Consider the following 20928-nt stretch of genomic DNA (forward strand, 5'->3'; position numbering starts at 1 on the left):
CTGATGGAACACATGACAATCCGCTAATTCTGTAATATGCCCTCCCCTTACTATTACTGTTTTTGTTTTACCTTATTAATCATGTTAGACTTGCGTATGTTCATTTGTATAATCAAGACTATACATGAAAGTCAAGATAGATAATCCTTCAGAAACAGTAACAGGAGTTAACAGTTCCCTGAGGGAACGGGAAGTGAGGGGGAGAGAGGGAGGAGCAGCTGGAAGCATTGATGACTGTATAGTCCCACTGGAGAGGAGTGAACAACAGCACTGTATGTGAATGGATGGATCGGATGGTGTAAAATGCGGCAAAATAAATAAGGGTTCCTGGGGGAGGTGGGGAAGGGATAAAGGGGAGCTGATACCAAGGAGTTCAAGAAAAAAGAAAATGTTTTCAAACTGACTGTGGTAACAATTGTACCACATTCTTGATGTGACTGAACTATGGAATGGAATGATATCTATAAGAGCTCCCAATATCATTTTATTAGGGGCTCATACAACTCTTTTCACTATCCGTACATACACCATTTGTGTCTAGCACATTCGTACATATGTTGCCATCATCATTCTCAAAACACCTGCTTTCTACTTGAGCCCTTGGTATCAGGTCCTCATTTTTCCCCTCCCTCCCCGCTCACCTCTTCCCCTGAACCCTTGATAATTTATAAATAATTATTATTTTATCATAACTTATACCATCCGACGTCTTCCTCACCCAGTTCTCCACTGTCCAAGGCCCAGGGAAGAGGTTGTATGTAGACCTTGTCATTTGTTCCCCCTTTCTCCCTCACCCTCCCTCCACCCTCCTGATATAGCCACTCTCACTGATCCTGAGGGGGTTCATCTCTCCTGGATTCCCTGTATTTCCAGTTCCTATCTGTGCCAATGTACATCATCAAGTCCAGCCAGATATGTAAGGCAGAATTGGGATCATGATAGTGGGGGGAAGGAAGCATTTAAGAACTAGAGGAAAATTGTATGTTTCATCGTTGCTACACTGCACTCTGATTGGCTCGTCACCTCCCATAGCCCTTCTGCAAGGGAATGTCCAATTTCCCCCAGATGGGCCCTGGGTCCTCATTCTGCACTCCCCCTCATTCACAATGCTATGATTTTTTAATTTTTTTTTTTTTTTTTTGGTCTTTGACGCCTGCTACCTGATCCCTTCAACGCCTTGTTGTCTCACAGGCTGGTGTCCATTTTCCATGTGGGCTTTGTTGTTTCTCAGTTAGATGGCCCCTTGTTTATTTTACAGCCTATGGGACCCCAGATTCTATATATTTTGACAACTGGGCACCCTCAGCTTTCTTTACCAGATTTGCCTATGAATCCGCTTTGTCTTCAGCGTTCACGTCAGGGTAGGCTGGTGTGCTTCTTCCATATGGGCTTTGTTGTTTCTTAGCTAGATGTCCACCTGATTATCTTCAAGCCTTTAAGATCCCAGATGCTGTATCATTTGATAGCCGGGCACCATCAGCTTTCTTCACAACTTTTGCTTATGCACCCACTTTGTCCTCAACAATCAAGTCAGGACAGGCCGGTATGCTTCTTCCATGGGGGTTTTGTTGTCTCTCAACTAGATGGCTGCTTGTTTATCTTTAGGTCTTTAAGATTTCAGGTGCTATATCTTTTGGTAGCCGGGTACCATCAGCTTTCTTCAACACATTTATTTGTGCACCCATTGTCATCAGCAATCGTGCCAGGCAGGTGAGCATCTCAGACTGCCGAATTGTTAAAACAAAGTGTTCTTGAGTTGAGGGAGTACTTGTGGATAGGCCCACTGTCCATCTGTTTTCTTTCTCAACCTATAAATGTATGTACATAGATCTATTGCCCCCTCGTCATATATAGATACATAGACATCTTTATATGCCTGCATTTAAATCCCCATGACTACCCTTTGCCTCCTAGTTCTTTCCGCTATTTCTTTGTACTTTCCTCTTGTCCCACTAACATGTTCTGCCTTCATTTGGGTTTTAGGAATTCCTCTCGGTTACATTGCCCTTGATTCAGCCCTGCCAGACCTCCCACACCCTCCTTGACACTGATTTTGAATCACTTGTTATTCCCTTGTTCCTGGGCTTGTTAACACCCTCTTCCTTTCCCCCACATCCCCTACCCCCTTGTCATCCCATTGTTCTCTCTTCTGGCTTGTTTATTCTGCCTATCCCTTCCAGGTAAACATGCTATGTACTATGACAAGACGGAGTACCATGAAGCAACAACAGAAAGTAAAACAATAGCTACAACAACACACACACATGCATACACACATAAACATATGGATAGTTCAGGGTGTTTGTTTTCCTGCATGGGTGCTTTCCAGTCAAGTCTGATGGGGTGTCATGCCCTGGCACAGCCTCTATCCCTGGGGACTTCATTGCTCTGCTTCCCCCGCTGCTCTGCTGCATGCCCCCAGAGGCTGGCTTCAGTGTGGTGAGCTCATGGCGGGCACAATTCCTGCCGTGTCTCTAGTGTTGTCCCCAAGGGTGCTATGGGTCCATGAGGAACGCTGTGTCCCACGGTGGGGCCGGCCCTGAGGTCATCCCTGTGCATTGCTTTTCTGAGCAGGAACATTGTCCTCAGGGCTTGGTGAGCCACGATGTGCTTCACTTTTTGCTTGGTTTTAATAAAATGGTTTTTAATAAGAGTGGCTTATGATGGGCTCAAACATAGTGATAACTGTGATGGTGGCACAGGATCACACAGAGCTTGGTTCTGCTGTTCCCAGGGTCGCTATGAATCAGAATCGACTCGATGGCACCTAACGAAAACAACATTTGGGGTGTAGTTTTTGATGGGTGAAGGTTATACAGTAGAACTGCCTCAGGCTGCATCGCATCAGGTTTAGAAAAAACTGGAAAAGAAATGACACCTATCATATTCCCTTTTCCCCGATCCTTTGCCTTCTACACTTAGCTGCCACCCTGACCTCAAAGTTGTGGCTCACAGATCGTCCCCTCATTTGTCTGAGTGCTCAGTCACCGAGTAGAGGGCCTTTGACATGAGATGGGAGTGAAAGTGATTCTAGAAAAAACAACTGTGGCATTCTGGGGCAGCGCGTGGGGGTGAAGGGAAGGCTTTTCCAGCTCCCCAAATCAGACCACAATGGCGACTAAATATAAAACACCTCAGACCATTTCCACGGGGAATTTCTGGCTCCCTCTTTGCCCTTTCTGGGCCAAACTGGCTTCGAGACGAGTGGTTACCTACCATTAACAGTTCCTCCTGACTGACACACCATGACAATCCAAGCTGCCTGACTCATGTTCCTTCCCAACTTAGGTTCTTACAGCTGCCCTCCCTATCAGGGAGTCAGAAAGGCTTCCTAAGCAGACATGACAAAGACTAGGACAATCCCTCTGGGGAGACGCAGAATAGCTGTGGAAGCTTCTGATAAGGCAGTGATGACAGGGATATCTTTTTTTGCTCAACTCAAGCATACTGCAAATTGAATCACTCTGAGAGAAAAGCTAACCTTCCAGTAGCTTTAGTCGAATGTGTCTGTGTGCACTTTCAGGGTGGCTCTACACTGGTTATCATTTTGCAATGGATATTGACTTTTTGGCTATAAACCAAAAAAACAGGGAAACAACAACACCTCACGGCTGTTGAGTTCATTCTTACTCCTGGCAACCCCAGAGGACACCGTGGAGTGCCTGTGCGTCTGAGACTGTGACTACGGCCGGCAGCAAAGTCCTGGCTTTCTTCCGAGGAGCAGCTAGCAATCTCAAAGTGCCGCCCTTTGGGGTCACACCCAAGCCTCAACCACTAGGCCACCATGGCTCCATTTGTGCTATATAAAATTCTAAAAATGTTAAGAGTTTTTTTAACTTGAAAGAACCAATATATTCTTCAACATTGGCCCAGGAGAACACGGCTACTACTTGGACTTTATAAGGGGGCTCCAAAAACTTGCAAACTAATTGCATTATCTTTTAATTCCGTATTTCCACAAAGCTTCTAAACCCTCTCACTGTTTCCCTCAAAGTCAAAAATAAAAAATTACCGAGACAGACCAACTCTTAGAGCTCTAGGTGCCATGATCAGGTCAGTGAATTTTTAACTAAATTTGGCTAAAATTTTAGCCTCGTGTGAATTCCGGGTACTGGAGATAAAAAGATGAATGAATCAACCCTCCATTTAGTCATTTACTTAAATATTAAAGAGTCAAAACAAAAACCCAACGAGCCAGCTCTTAGAAATACCTTTCAAGAGTTTTATCTCGTAAATACATATGCAATTAAAACATTCTAAATGCAAAAACGTATCCTGAGCAGATAAGGTGAAACACAATTTAGCTCACACTTCTAAGAATTTAACTCATTCTAAAAATATCTGTAAAACCTATTTCTCCCTATGGCTGAAAAGATCTGATCTTCAAACTAGCCATAAAAGCTTATAAATTTAGCTTTTGACCAAAAGGCTACACCGTATACAATGTCTCAGTAGGATTTCATCAGATGTATTTGAGTCTGACCCATTACAAAAGACCTCTATTGGGGAAGAACACTGAGCTTCACAGACAATGCCAGTACCATGTGAGCTTAGATTAAGTTGCTATACTGAAGTCAAATGTCATTCTCATGACACTACTTCATAGAACTCACAAAAGACAAGCTATTTTATACTAACATAATTTTCCCAAAAAACATAGCTCATAATGGTACATTTAACTAAGCATGAACATGATAAGAAATACATGGAATCCCTAAACAAAAACAAAACAAACCCCTGCCATTGAGTTGATACAAGAACTCAGTGCAGAAAGCCAATGTGCTCAGCCACTGACTGAAAGGTTGCAGTCTACCCAGAGATACCGCAAAAGAAAGGCCTGGCACCTCCTTCAGTAAAGTCAGCCCCTGAAAATCTTAGGGACTTAGCAGGCATCTAGGTCAATTGGCAAAACACAGTTCATAAAAAGTGTTGTACATCCTACTCTGTGAGTAACATCTGCAGTCTTCAAGGCTTATAAGTAGCTAGCTAAGAAGATGCCTGTTGGTCTTTTTTGACCTGGAAGAAAAGAGAATGCAGAAAGCCAAAGACTCAAGGACTAAAAATAGCCCACATGAATCACCTCCTCTAACCTGAGACCAGAACTAGATGATGCTTGGCTACCAATGACCAGGACCCACAACAGAGGTCTCAGAATGAGTGAAAAACGTTGAATTAAAAATACAGTTCAGACTTATTGCCTGAAAGAGATTAGAGGAGCCCTCAAGGCGATCACCCTAAGACAACCTGCTAACTTGACACTGAAGGTGCTCTCAGAGGCCACCTTTCAACCAAACACTCCCCCCTAATAAACAGACACTGTGAAGAATGTGTTCCTTAGAACAAGCAGCTCTACTAGATTAAATACTATACTATACAAGACCATATCAAACGATCAACACTTGCCCAAAACCAAAGATAAGAGGGAAGAGAGGGACAGAGATAGGATGAACAACCAGAAAACCTATGGGAAAAATGGGAGGCTGACATATTGTGGGGATTGCAATCAATGTCAAGGAATAATTTGTATATGAATTATTTATTATAAAATTAATTCCTATGTAACTTTCTACTAAAGTACAACAAAATGTTCAAAGGGAGAAGAAAACGAAGCTTCCGGTGCATAGAGCACAGTTCTACTCCAGCATACCTGAGGAAGATAAGTCAGAGTCAACTTACTGGCAACTGGCTTACTACATCTAGACCAAACTCCCTGCCAACACATAAATGCTGTCTCATAGCAGGTCAAACCCCTGTGGGTTTGAGACTGTAACTGTTTATGGGAGTAGAAAGCCAAGTCTTTCTCCTGAAGAGCTGCTACTGGTTTTGAACTGTCAACCAAGTAGATCGCAGCCCAATGCGTAACTACTGCTCCACGAGGGCTCCTCTTTATGACAGATACAAAATTAAAAAAACAAACAACAAATATACAAATAACCCAATGAAACATTAGGCAAAGTACTCAGAACAATCACCAATGAGAATATTCAAATGGTCCAACAAGCCCTTGAAAAGATGCTCAACATGATTTGCCACTGTGCTGCTGTTAGATGCCCGGAGTCAATTCTGACCCCTACCCTTAGTGACTCCGTGTGGTGGCCAGGTGCTACTGATTCCACTGGCCCATAGCTATCCTATGCAGAACCAAACTGTGCGATCCTGTCCCCACCCCACAGCTGGCATTGTGTTTGAGCCTATTCTTGCAGCCACTGTTTCAATGCATCTCTTTGAGGCCCTTCCTCTTTTCACTGCCCTTCCCTTTACCAAACATGGTGTCCTTTTCTATGAACCAGAAGAACTAGATGGTGCTCCAGGCTAACACAGCAGAGTGTTTTGAAATGCATCACAGTAGGAAGTCCTGAATAGAATGGAAGACAAACGTAGAACAGAACTCAAAGTCAGTTTTTCAAAGGCTTACTGGTCTGGTTAGAGACGGGTACTACTCACTGCTATGGAGGCAATGACTCATAGCAACCCTCTAGGGCAGGGGACCACTGCCCTGTGGATTTCTAAGACCTTACTGTTTTCAGAAGTAGAAAGCCTCAGCTTTCTCCTGAGGAGTGACAGGTGGTTTTCAACAAACTGGTAGAATCCCTAATACTGTGGCCTGGAACTGAAGTCTGCCTGAAGGCTCAACTTCCATCAAAACAGCAGACAGGCCTCTAAGGTAAACCATAACACCAGGGAGGTATACACCCTGCAGAGCAATCAGCCACAGGAGACTTAAAGGGCAGCATTTGCCCAGGAATAAAGTTCGAAGAGCAAAGGAAAGGAGGAGCAGGAGAAATGGCACACACAGGGACGCAACAGGACGTGCTGTGACAAATGGAGATTGCAGTGTCCAAAACAAAACGTCTTTGTTGAGTGGAAGGCCAATTTGCTCTGTAAGCTTTCACCAAAATCACATTTTTTAAAAAAAGTTAAAACAATAATAATAAATAAAAGCTAAAACTCCAACTTTTCTTTCTCAACATGATTTCTGGGAGGTCCAGGCAACAGAATAGATAATTATTCTTCAGGAAGCTCACTAGACTAAGACAAAAGGCCTACAGATACTAACAGAGTTCTACATGTAACCCTTTCAGAGAGTGTCTTGCCCGGCAGGAATACAAACAGAAACTACTGTAACAATGTTCACAGCAACACATTTCACAATAGCCAAAAGGTGAAAACTGTAACATCCATCAACAGGTGAATGGACAAAAACATGTGGCATATACATACAATGGAATTTGTGCAGCCATAAAGAGAAATGAATGCTGCAACGTGGATGAACCTCACGCTGAGCAAAATATGGTAGTCGAAAAAGAACCAATATTGTATGATCTCACTTAAGTGGCATATCAGTGTATAGAAATCAAAAATTACTAGTGGTTTTCACAGGTGGAATTTAGGGGAAAAGAATGTTTTGGGGTTTTTTTTGCAGTACACTAAGTTTATATTAGTAATGGTGGAAAAATTTGGGGTGAGGGTAGCAATAATGGAGACTCAACATGTAAATGTAATTGTAGTGAGGTGAAGTCTCTTAATACAGTTCTTTCTAACCTTGACGCTGTGACTCCCACCAAATGATTGGCTTGAACTATGCAAATAGGGTGTGTGAAACACTAATAGAGACTGGGCAGAGCAGCAGGCAGGCTTTCTGGCTCACAGATGGACATCGAAGCCAAGGGACAATGTGCCTCAGAGACTGAGGGCCAGAGAGAGAGAGAGAGAGACTTGGTTTCTGGCTAAGCAAAGGTGCTGCTAAGACCGATGGCACCATCCTTCATGTTCTACGATCCTGCCTGTGGTAGCCCATTAACTTTCCAGTAAGTCCTGGCATAATCATGAGTGTTGTCTGTGAATTCTGTGTGGCCACAGCAACACTAACTACTAGCCTAGCCAAAAGCATTGCACTGGAACGCTGAGGGCGAATAAGTGGATAAGTGTGCAAGTGTGGGTACACATATGGCTAACAATAGGGCACGTGGACGGGAAGAAAGCTAAGTCCTCTTCTTATGGTAAGGAAATCAGCAAGTAGAAAATTAATCAGCACAGTAAGTATGCTAATACTTAGAGTTAAAGTATTAAAGGTAAGCCTGAAAAGAAACATCTGAAAGCAGTAAGTGGTTACTTCTGGAGAATGAGAAATGCGGAATCTATTTTCCAAAATAAGTCTTTAAGTATTTTCATTTTAAAAGCACATTGGAACATAGAAAAAATGTTTACATTTATTAGGATGCTGAAATAGATGAGCTGAAACAAAATGTGCACAAAACGGTTGAATGTCGATCTGATGATCTGTCCTATAAACCTTCATCTAAATCACAAGAAAGTTTTTAAAACAGAAATAAAATATCCCAAGGCCATCAAGTTGATGCTGACTCATAGTGGCCCCACAGGGCAGGGTAGAACTGCCCCTGTGAGTTTCCGAGACTGTCACTCTTTAGGGGAAGGTGCCCTGGTGACGTCATGGTTACGCGTTGGGCTGCAATCCAAAAGGCCAGCAGGTGGACCCCATCCGCTTCTGGGGGGACGGGGGGGTGGGGGGATGAGGCTTTCTACTCTCATATATTTTTACTCTCAGAAACCCCCAAGGGCAGTTCTTCCCTATCCAACAGGGTTGCATGAATTGGAAATTGACTCAATGGTGATGAGTCAGGTGTTTTGGTTAACTCTTCACAGGAAGAAAAAGCCTTGTCCTTTTCCAGCAGAGCAGCTGGTGGTTTCAAACTGGTGACCTTGTGGTTAGCACCCCAATTCAGAACCACTACACCACCAGGTGTTCCGTTCTGTTGTACACAGGGTCACTATGAATCAGAACTGACTCAACAACACAACAAAATAAAAGTATAGTAAGCTCAATCCTCAATATATACAATCTTGCAGTAAGATAAAGTACTCTTTATTCACAAAGGTTCATCATGGTAATGAGCATTTTTTCTTGAAAAAACAAAATTATTCTAACCCATCTTTATCACAATAAACAAAATAAGATGTTGTATGACTATAACAACAAAAACAAAAAAACCCTGTATGATACAAATCCAAATCCTGTGACAGGCAAGAAAGTTCAATAGAACCCTTTGTTTTCAAAATAAACCACCATGTAGTAGCAGGTTCTAAATCAAACTGTCTGCTTTACCTCCATGGGTATTAGGCCTATAGATGCCTGAAGTCAAATGATCTCAGAGAAATCCATTTTTAAAGAAGTCAATGTCTAAGAAGCACACCAGCTTGGAGCCATTCCCCGAGTGTGCCATGCTCGAGTCAGCGTCAGTGTCCCGGCCCCTTCTTACCTGAATTGTGGAATCATCGGAGCTTGAAATGAGAGTCTTCCCATCTGCTGTGAACTGAACGTGCCGTACAGCTTTCTTGTGTCCACTCCTGGATTGGAAGATCTGGCCATTTGGGAGCTCTAAAATCTTTAAAGTAGGAAGGTGCAGAAAAATAATATGAAAAAGTACACCACATAGGCATTACACCCCATAAACTAGAATGACAGTAAACTAATGAAAGCACAGAGCATTTCCATCTCTTGTTGCTTTCGGTTTAGAAACACACACACAGCCCACCAAAAGACACACGTGTGCATGTACACCCTACAACAACTCACTGCAATGCCCAGATGGCAGTGGGAACCAGTGGGGTCCTTCTGAGTACTCAACTACCCAAGTCATCAAACAAGTGACAGTCTGCGCTCAGCCTCCAACAACAAAATGACACGGGAGATGGATGGAGAGCAGAAGGAAAAAGCATCCTGCATGAGACAAGACAAGCTCCTTATAAAACAGCACAGACACACAGGAAAACACAGAATGACAAGGGAAAGGGGGCTAGGTACAGGAAGAAAGGACATGAAGAGGCTGGGGGTCGTGCCATAGTGCAGATTAAGAAAATACTAACAAAAACACTAAAAATAACAACGTGGTCAAAGAGCTTTCTAATTAATTCATGTTTTAAAATCAAAAAGGAAACATGGCTTCTTTTCCCATAATACATTAAGATGTATTCATGGGAAGACTGAGAAAAAGACAGATGACATGAAAATCGATTTCCGAAATTCAAACCTAACTTACATGTTTGAAAAAGGCCTGTAAAAAGCAAAGGGGGTTGGGAATTTGCAGGATAGACAATCTCACAACATTTTAAGGTGGAAGGAAGGAGGATGTATAGAGGTCTCTATGTGCACGGCGAGTAATCTTAGTAAAACCAGGGAACTAAGGACCCAGTAAGAGGTAACAGGGCAATACTGTATGACAATCTAAGATGAGACTGCAAGAGAGCAACTGAGGTTAGCCTGAATGTACACTCATTCTTTGCTTAAACATCCAAAATATACATATTATTAGAAGTATGTCCTTTTTAACTACTAGTAATGTTTCACATTAATGAAGAAAAAACATAGGCTCCACTCTGAGTTCATGCTTCAATGGCCCTGGCAAATGCACAATGGCACTGACATCACTTCCTTCTTTCCTTTGTGGGTAACAAAATTCTCTTTGTGAGGCAATAGAGACATGAGAACATTTGCATCATTTCTCCTAAAAACGAATTCAAAGTGAAATAAATGTGCTACAACTGATGAATTTAATTCACAGTTTCAAAATCCTCAGTGAAAAAAAGAGAAGGAATCCATGTTCTTTGACAAACTATTAAATATCTCAAAATAAAATGTGCTTTTATACAATTTTTATAAAGACTCGTTTGTTTTATCCAAAGTTATTCTTATTTTGCTACTTTATATCTTGGTTTTGTTTTCAGTTGGAAAGATTTCAGGTGGTGAAGAGGTGTACTATCAATACCAAAGACGGAATAGCAAGGGCGGTAAGAAGGTAAGCACACACGAAGGAAAGAAAGGCGCTCAAGGAGATATTGGCACAGTGGCGCCAACAATGGGCTGGAGAACAGGAACAATTGTGAGGTGGGCAGGGCTGCGCAGTGTTTCATTTCACTATGCATGGTCGCTATGAGCTTGATGGTCCTTAACAACAAAACAACCCTGCACTAATATTCCCCATGAACCTTGTGTTGTCATTAGATGTCTTCAAAGTGACCCTCCGTACAACTGAACTAAGCAGTACTTGTGCACTGACCTCACAAGCATTGTGGCATTTTAGACCATCATTGCGACTACTGTGCCGATCCATCTTGCTGAGTCTTTCACTTTTTCACCGAGTCCCTACTTTACCAAACATCATTTCTTTTTCTAGAGATTGGTCTCTCTTAATAACGGGTCTCATATACATGAGACCAAATGAGACCAAATTTTACTATTCTAGCTTCTAAGGAGCATTCTGACTGTACTTCTCCAAAACAGATCTGTTTGTTCTTCTGACAGCCCGTGGGACTTTCAATATTATTTTTCCCACCATAATGCAAAGGCATCGATCCGTCTCTGCTCTTATTCACTGTCCAGCTTTCCTATGTAGATGATATTAGTGAAAATACAAGGCTTGGGTAAAGCACACATCAGTCCTCCAACTGACGTATTTGCTCTTTAACATTTTACAGCAGGGGTTCTCAGCCTCCCTAATGCTGCGACCCTTTCATACAGTTCCTCATGTGGTGGTGACCCCCCACCAAGCATAGCATTATTTTCGTTGCTACTTCATAACTATAGTTTTTCTACTGTTATGAATCGGGCGACCCCTGTGAAATGGTCCTTTGACTCCCCCTCCCAAGAGGTCGCGACCCACAGGTTGAGAACTGCTGTTTTAAAGAGCTCTCCAATACCAAAATGGAAACAACTTGTATCCCAAAACAACCAAGCTTCCAAAAAGAGGGGGAAAAAAGGTTCTTTGTACAGTTAGCTAAAGCTCTCTTGGTCCTTGGTACATTTAGAACAAGAACACAAATAAGACGAGAATAAGGAACATAAAATTAAGAGCAATCTGAAAAACACAAAACCAACCAGGCCAAAAGATGATTTACAGTAGAACAATGACCCATATTAGTGTGTTATTCTACAAGGCAAGAGAGAATTAATTAATTACAGAGAAATGTCTATATTGCACAGAATGACTTTGAAGACTAGCCATTAATACCTCAATGGCCCCATCCTCATCTCCAAAGGCAACGTACTGAAGATGTGGACTTAAGCAACAGCAACTAACTTGAGCTTCAGTCAGGTAGTCAATCTGACCTGTTTTTCCATTAATGAGCTAGTGAAGAAAAAAAAAAGACACAATTGGCTATTAGCTGTGAGAATAGTTTTCAGTCTTTATAAGATAAGTTTAAATTGAAAATATAAAACAGAAAATAACCAACAAGAGCTCCCAGGGGAACAACGAAATCCTGTCCTAGTCCAGCTGCTACATTTAGCACTTCATGCTTTCATTTCATCGCACTTTCTGCGGCTCAAATGTGTCTTCATAAAATAAGACAGGCTTTTAAAAGGCTCCCAAAGCAGCTGCTGTGCACCCGCCCCCCCCGAGACACGTCTGTCTGATTTGTAATCCCACAGACAGCCCCACACCTTCTCTGCATTTCTTCACAAAGCCCGTTTTAATAGAGCTATCACCTGTTAAAATTCCTCACTGATAATTTCTCACGGGGGCTGGTGAAGTAGGACTGAGACAGACATTCTTTAGGAAATATGTTCAAATTAAAATGGGTTTTAGGCCTTCCAAAACAATGTAAATTAGGTTCTTTCTCTTTAAAGGTGCAGAATATTAGAAAAGTGCCCACAGCTTCAGATTGCTGAATTTATAATGCTTTGGCTAAGATTACCCTGTTTCATAATCTGTACCAATGCTAATGAGTGTAAATTCTACTCACAAAAGATGCATCCAAATCAAACGTGACATGAAAATATTGCTGAAGCTTATATCAATGATCAGATATCTCGATAACTTAAGTGTTCCAAACTAAAACTCTTGATGTAATTTCAACATGAAATAAGCAATCACCTTTAAGTATAAAAATTATAGGGCCAACCAATCACAAGCAGCTTCTTCTATACAGTATTCTTTCCAGCATGTTCTATTAGACATTCAACGTGAAGACTGAACTATTAGAAGTCAAATTGTTTGTTTCTCCCAAAAGTCGATTTCCAGATAATTTTGTAAAACTGTGACTAAAAAAATAATTTGTCTACATAAATGGAGCTATTTTATCTAAATCTCCTCTAAGCCCTTCCACAACAAATGACAGCATAAAATTATCCTTTCATATGCAGGCAATTCTTTTCTAAGTCTCAGAATTTGGACGACTGTTAAAGGTAGACTATGGGAGATGAGTAAAAGATGGTATGCATGAGGATCCTAAACTTGGCACCCACAAAACTGCAGTGGGATATAAGTCCCAAGTAGAAGAATTAGTCTGCTATACCAGTCATCAGGAAGTCACATGCAACGCCACCTCCCAACTCATTCCAGAAATACAAGACACTTGGACCTTCCAATCAGCATATATAGTAAGACTTGTAAAATATCCAATGAGTTATGTTCAGGTTGTCTCCAGCTTGATTCTGACCACACCCTAGAACTGTCCCCACACACCACAGATCATTTACTTATAGATCTTTCTCCTGAATCTGGAGTCTGCCTTAACCTTGTAACCAGCTCGCAGACTGCTGAAGAAAAAATGAAGCTTAGATTTAACAAGCACGAAGTGAAGCTCAGAAAAGGGGTGCAATGTACTCAACGCCCCAGAACTCCTTGGTGACAAAGTTCTAACGGGAAGCTGGGTGTCTCGTGTGACAAGTGACAAACCAAGCTAAGCTTTGTACTCTTCGCATCTGTGAGCCTCTGTCCTTTCCCTGCCGGTCTGCCTCACCTTCCTGCTCTCTCTCCCCGACCGTCACTGTGCACAGGTTCTTCCTTTGCCGCCGCCTCCTTGCTTCAATGTCTTGTCTCCCTAGCTCTCTGTGGCTCTCATTCTTGCCCCCTCTGTCAGTAACCAAGTAAAATAAATAAATGAGAACTTTCCTAAGGTAGTGTTCGAACCTTTCTCAAGAAACACAAGGTGCTTTTCTAAACTCCTCTGAGAAATAAGGCAACAGGTTGTGTTCATGCGCTTAAAAAGCTTATGAGGAAAAAAAGTGTGGGTGGGGCGCATGAGACGAATGAGATCCTGAAACAACAGTTATATTTGGAGAAAACAACACCCAGGATCCCTGGCCCTCCTCTTGCACAGGGTTGCTGCCCTCCCCAGCCTCCCATCTCTGAGAGCTCCGAGCAGGAGGACACGCATCAGCAGCCCTCACAGCCTCACTGACTCTGGCTCTCTACTCTGGCTGCTACTCTTACCACCTGTCTCAGCTACAAGCCACTGTCACTCAGCTCCACCGTCACTTCCTACAACAAACAGCCCACGGGTCAACAGTTCTGTTCAGGCAGCCCACGTGAAAGCAGCGACCTTATACCTGAAATGTAGCTCTCCATGAGGTATATGTGCTTTCTCCTCCTACCACACTATCAGCACTTCCAGGACTTCTCTATCACTTTACTAACAGCTACCCGAACCAGACCTCCACGCAGAAAAGACTCTCACCAGGCCACCGGCACAGTGCTACAAGCCTGCTCTTCCACTCTCAAGTTTCTTAGGCAACTGCCCTTCAGCTACTACTGCTTAGACCCGCCAGATACTGCTCTTCAGGCGATGCATCTGAGGCCCCATTCTCTTCAGCCTGTTAAGAAAGGCCTTCCCTTATTTGTTCCTCTTTAGAGTAGAAGGTAGGACATTTAGAGTAAAGTGGCTTAGATACATAAAGGAAAAACCTTTTTCAGTTTTACCACACAATCTTCTCCTTCTTAATGAACTTAATAAAGATTCAATAAATACTTATTGAGCAAATGTGTAAGTACATAAATGAAAGCAAAGGTGTTATGGAGTATGTGAGGTCCAGTCGCTCCATTCAGGTTCAATGGATCAGACACCTTCTTCACTTAAGGTGATTTTTGGTCCTCAATGACATTATCCTAAGGCCACCCATGGTATGCTCCTCCCCTTTGTACATTCCATCTGACCTGTCTAAGCCACTACTGTGGACACGGCCAAGTTCGCCCTCATGGTATTCCTAGGCTCTAGGCAAGTCGGGGAATGTGATCAAAGATACCAAACAGAGAAAAAGGAGCTGACATATCATCTAATCTAATTCTGGCTTGAAACACAGCTCAAGCCCTAAATATTTATTACTAATTCCCACTAGGTACACCAGTAAAATATTAATTATGTGTGTTCCCAAGTCCAAAACGAAATAAGAAAACCATGAATTGTGAGCTCACAGAAATCATGTTTCCAACTTATTTCTAAAAACACTCACCTGTAGACGTTTTATATTGTCAACTGCAAGAACCATCACGTCACTCCCCTGAAACACAACATCTACTTCTTGCTTTAACACAACAGCAGAGTTCTTACATACTTTGTTTGTCTCCCAGAGCTGTTTAAGAAATAAAGAAATGAAAATAAGGTAATTATACATCACCAAATAATTTTCTCTGAAAAGACAAATCTTGTCTTAAAGCAATACACAAAGCACGCTTCACAATCAAAATGCTGGAAATATTTCAATTCTTACATCAGAATTCAAGTCAATAAATATTAGCACATTCTCGAGTAAGAAGTCGTATTAAGAGGGTGGCTTCTGGATTCAAACATCTCAGTAGCTATAATGCTGGTTCTAGCTAGTGCTATGACTTTGAGGGCCTTACTCATACCACTGCTACTGCTCCTCAAACAGTATGAGCCTCTGCCAAAATGTAATCACCCACACACTCTACATGTTCGTGTGCTTTCTTGAGGAAGGCAGCAGTGTGCTGTTTCTGACACAAGCTCACTGAGAATGGAATAGTACGCAGCACTGACCTAGTCTTTCTGTGCCTATGTCCTCAGCTCTAAAAAGGATTGTAATAATTAGTATATTAACACACCAATAACAATTTACACCAATGGCTGCCACACAATGAGTACCAAACCTATTTTAGCTAAAATGTGTATGAGACACTCTATTTGATGCCACAGGGGCCAGCCTGGGTTCCTGCCTTCAATTCGTTTACAATCTAAGATTTCAATGTGAACAAGTCAGATGAGCTGTAGAGCAGTGGAGCCAAGGATTAAATCAACAGGCTATTAAATTCAAGGCAGAATTTTATAAGCAATTTAACAAAATAAGAGTTATATGGCATTAAAAGAGAGCAACTGAGACATTACCCAAAATGGCTATTAGGAGAGGCTTCACAGAAGGACTGCTGGACTTTGTAGGATCGTTAGAATTTCAACAAGGAGAGATATAAGGAAAGTATTCAGAACATAAGAAGCCACATAAGCAAAAGAACAGAAATGAACTATAGGGTGTTTGGGAGAATGTGTGCAGTCTAGTATAGATTGCCTATTAGTAGGAATCTGGAAAGGAGACTGCGACAGAGGTCTGATGTGGTTAAGTGAAATTTCATACTATGGCTCTTCTATCCATGTTTCCATGAGTCCCACCAAATGATTCGGTGGGATTACGCGAACTGAGTATGTGTAACACTAATGGTCAGTTTGGGTTGCCAGTCTCGTGTAGGAGTGAGCCATCTCAGAGCAGGAGCAGAGAAGAATTCCCAAGATGAACCACCAGAGGAGCATGTTTGAAATTCCTGTTTCGTGTGGCAGGGGTCATGTCGTAACAAGACCGGAGGCCAGGGCAAGGAGCCCATGAGACAGGGCAGGTGGTCGCACTGAGACTGTGAGGCAGAGAAGGAGGCAAGTGGCATGGCCCCCAACCAGGCAGAAGCCGAGGAACCACGTGAGTGAGAGCCTGAGGACTATTGAGGAAGACTTGGCTGCGGGCTGAGGCGAGGGGCTGCAAAACAACCATATCACTTCCAAAGCACTCTCCGTTACACGCAATACGTTTGTCGAGTCTGTGATTCCACTATTGGGAACATGTTTCAAACTCATCTGTCTGAATGGCTGACAGCACCTCCCTCGTTTTTTTTCTTCACCTTTGGTATGTCATCAAACTGCTGTCTTTTCATGTCCCTCTTCATTCACAGAAACAAAAAAGAAGTCACATGGAGCAAAGTCAGGTGAGTACGGTGTGTGGGGCAAGAGAGGCATGCTGTTTTTGCCAAAAACTGGTGCACTGAGATGACTGTGTGAACAGGTGCATTGTCATGGTGGCAAAACCAGTCCCCTGTCTGCCACAAATCGGGCCTTTTTTTAAAAATCATTTTATTGGGGGCTTGTATAACTCTTATAACAATCCATACATACATCCATGTGTCAAGCACATTTGTACATTTGTTGCCCTCATCATTCTCAAAACATTTAAATCAGGCCTTTTTTGTCACACACTATTACACAATCTTTTCAAAACCTCTAAACAGACAGCTTGATTAAGAGTCTGACCTGGTGGAATGAATTCCAAATGCACTATCCCCCTCACATCAAAAAAACAAATGAGTATTGGTCTTTGGGGGGCACCCCCTCATATATTTCCTTTTGTAAGTAATGGAAAGCCATTTTCTGTTTCTGAGCAAAAACAGCACAATTGTGCTGCATCTGAAGAAAGAATCTTACAAAGGAAAAATCTCAGGGCAGAGACAAACACAACAACAAAGGCAGCAGGGATTCATGAGTCCTGAACGTGGGCAGCAAGGGAAGGATAAAAGACACGTAAGACAAAGACAGAATCTATGTGAACTGGCAAGTAACCGGACATGAGAATATACAGTAGAAGAAACAGTAAAAATTTACCCAGCAGTGTCAAATAGAACATCTTTAAATTAACCGGGATGCCTCTTAATCATCGGTCCTCTCCAGCAGTGGGCTTATGGTGAGATTCAAGGCACGTGCTGAACAAATGTAATCCTCACATGCCATATCATAATACTTTTCCAGATGCACATTTATTTTTAGTTTGTCGGAGATTTAACACACTATTAGAAAATGGCAAAAATGGAAACCTTGGCATTTCTCACCCTGATTGTCTGGTCATCAGAAGATGTCAAAAACGAAGATCCATCAGGAGAAAACATCACAGAATGAACCCAACTTAAATGTCCTCTGCAGTCAGCTACTTTTAATCTCGAGTCTATGTTCCACAACTACAGAATAAACACAGCACATGAGAAATCACATTCACATGCATTTTGAATCTAGCAAGAATAATAAAAATAACAAGAATGATGTAGCAATACATGCATACCTCGGTAATATTGCATGTTCAGTTCCAGACCACTGAAATTGTACAAAGAATACAGCAATAAAGCATGTCACATAATTTTTTTTGTTTTCTAGTGCACTAAGTTATTTTTACACTATTACTACAGTCTATGAAGTGTACAATAATAGCACCATAAAAAAAGTTTGAAGTGTTTTGAAAGTTACCAAAATGTGGCGCAGAGACAAAGCGAGCACATGCTGTTGAGAAGTGGCCCCAGTAGACCTGCTCAGTGCAGAGTGACCACAAACCTTCTATCAGCAAATAAGGCAGTAACTGCCAAGTGTAGTAAAACAGGGTACACCTGTTCCATTGCTAGGACTCTAGCTCCAAAAAAGACACTAGCAAAAATACAGAAGATTATTTATTGTATCATTTTTAACAATCATAACAAAAAATCCAAATGACCATGGAATGAACTGCCTTATAAACGCTACAGTGATTGCGACTCTATGGTAACATCATGAAGTACTATGCAGCCATAAAAAGGAGTGAGGAAACTCATAGATGTGTCATTGGCTTTGCTGCTCTAGGGAACACAACCTAACACAACCTCCAAGCAGCAAATGACTTACAGTAGCCACGAGGAGCTGGAAGGAACAGTTCTTTCTCAAAACCTATAGAATTGACACGTAATTTGGATTCCAAGCCCCTTGAAGTGTAAGAAAATAAATATCTGTTCTTTAAAAAAAAAGGGAAAGTGTGAACAATCTTTATACATCAATGTATTAACAGGGAAAAGAAAGTGCATGAGAGGACGTATATAGAAGGAGTCTTGGTGGTACAGTGGGCTGTGCACGGCGCTGCTAGCCACAAGGTCAGCAGTCTGAAATAACCAGCCACTCCACAGGAGAAAGAGGAAGCTTTTTGTTCTCATGAAGATTTACAGATGTGGAACTCCACAGAGGCAATTCTACTCTGTGCTCTATGTTCTCTATGAGTCAGCACTGGCTGGATGTTAGAGAAGACCTTTGATATGAGACGGATATACAAATGGGTGATTATATTGATGGTTACAGCTATAGATCTATATATCCCTATCTGTATCTAAATATGTATCGGCTTATACATGCAAAAGTAAAGACTGGAAGATTAAACGTATGAGCTAGGAAGCCAAAAGAGTTCAAGGGCAGGGGATAGGGATAAAAGTGAGACTACTCTAAATACAAAGGACTTCAAAAAATTCATGGAGAAATTCCATTATCTTTTAATTCACTGTTTTCACTATCTTTTGGAAGCTCCTTCATAAAGCTTATTATAACCATAACTCTAGAATCATGTAAATGTTTTGACTCTCATAAAAGATCAAGCTAAAAAAATAAAAGGGTAAACATTACAGTTTCTATATTCAGACTAGTTTTCACTATCATCTAATCTTTACCTCAAGTGATTGAAAATCCCTATGATAAATGAAGCCACTGATTGTAGGATGTACACATCTATTATTCATGCTTATTATAAATTGTCAAAGTCTGCCACCAGCCAGGCTGTATTTGTCCTGCAAATTATTCACATTTATTCTGACCTAATGAAGTAGCACATGTGCCCACGTTCCTCTCATGACACTATGAATTACAGGTCTACTTTGTGAATTCAGAACGAGCTGAACAAAACAAGTACTTTTTCACATGCCCGATGATTTTCAATCAATGAGTTCTATGGTTACACAAGAATCACATAACATTTCATCTGCTTTATCGCTAGAGTCCAAACTGGGGCATACAGAGCTAAAAGCCAGAACTGAAAAGATTACACAACTTGAAAATCTTTCCCTCTTTTCCTCCTTATTCTTAACTCCCTCACAAATCTCTTTGTCAGTCAGAGCCTCCGAAACAGTCTCTACATGGTGATGGCAGTTAACACACTCAGCTGCTATCAGAAAGGCTGGAGGTTCAAGACCACTCAGAAGTGCTTACAAAGATGGGGCTAGCTACCTCTCTTCTTCTATGGAGCCATTCTGATGCACATGGACTTCCCTTGAGCTGGGAATGCTCAACAGTGAGAGGTCTGGGAGTCTCCATGTGGTGTATAACGAGCTGTGGTGACATAAAGGGCCATGCTTGGGCTGCTAAAAGCAAGGCACTGAGTTTGGTTGGTTTTTTGTTTTGGGGTTTTTTTTTGAGTGGACTAAATAGCTGGGCACTACTATCATAAAGCTTGGTTAACTCAGTGCTAAGTAAAGCACCAATGAAACAGACAACTTACCTCTAGTTCTTTGGTGCTTCCTTCCCCCAACTATCATGACCTACCTCAATTCTACCTTACAAATCAGATTAAACCAGAACATGCACACTGCTACAGGTAAGAGCCTGCAACACAGGGAATCCAGGATAGATTATGCCCCCCAGGGCCAACAATAAGAGTAGAGAAAGCAGGAGAATTAAGGAAGGGTGGGGGGAATCGATCACAAGGATCAATCTATAACCCTCTCAGGGAGATGAACAACAGAAAAGTGGGTGAGGGGCGACAGAGGATGATGTAAGATATGAAAATAATCTGTAACTTTTCTAGGGTTCGTGAGGGAGGGTGGGTGGGGGAGGGGGAGGGGGAAGAAATGGGGACCTGATATCAGAGGCTCAAGTGAGAAGAGAGTGCTTTGAAAATGATGATGGCAGCATATGTGCAAATGTGCTGGGACACGCTGGATGAAAGTATGGATTGTGATAAGAGATGTAAGAGCCCCCAATGAAAGTATTTAATAAATAAAATAGAGAATAAAAAAAGAAAAGAAAGGTTGGTAACTCAAATCTACTCAGAGGCACCTTGGGAGAGAGGTGAGGTACTTTAGAAACATC

General features: G+C 41.9%; 1 protein-coding gene across 2 annotated transcripts in view; it reads right to left on the reverse strand.

Moving 5' to 3' along the window:
* APAF1 (apoptotic peptidase activating factor 1) overlaps positions 1 to 20928 on the reverse strand; it is an 85898-nt gene that overhangs the window by 13064 nt on the left and 51906 nt on the right. For both annotated transcript variants that reach the window (XM_075551130.1, XM_075551131.1), the window contains 4 exons: positions 17892 to 18017; positions 15248 to 15367; positions 12027 to 12143; positions 9279 to 9404 (listed from right to left, as the gene is read on the reverse strand). In XM_075551130.1, the coding sequence (XP_075407245.1) occupies positions 9279 to 9404; positions 12027 to 12143; positions 15248 to 15367; positions 17892 to 18017 (489 nt within the window). The remainder of the gene's footprint in view (positions 1 to 9278; positions 9405 to 12026; positions 12144 to 15247; positions 15368 to 17891; positions 18018 to 20928) is intronic.

This window comes from Tenrec ecaudatus, chromosome 6 (assembly GCF_050624435.1).
Source record: "Tenrec ecaudatus isolate mTenEca1 chromosome 6, mTenEca1.hap1, whole genome shotgun sequence".
NCBI classification, from domain to species: Eukaryota; Metazoa; Chordata; class Mammalia; order Afrosoricida; family Tenrecidae; genus Tenrec; species Tenrec ecaudatus.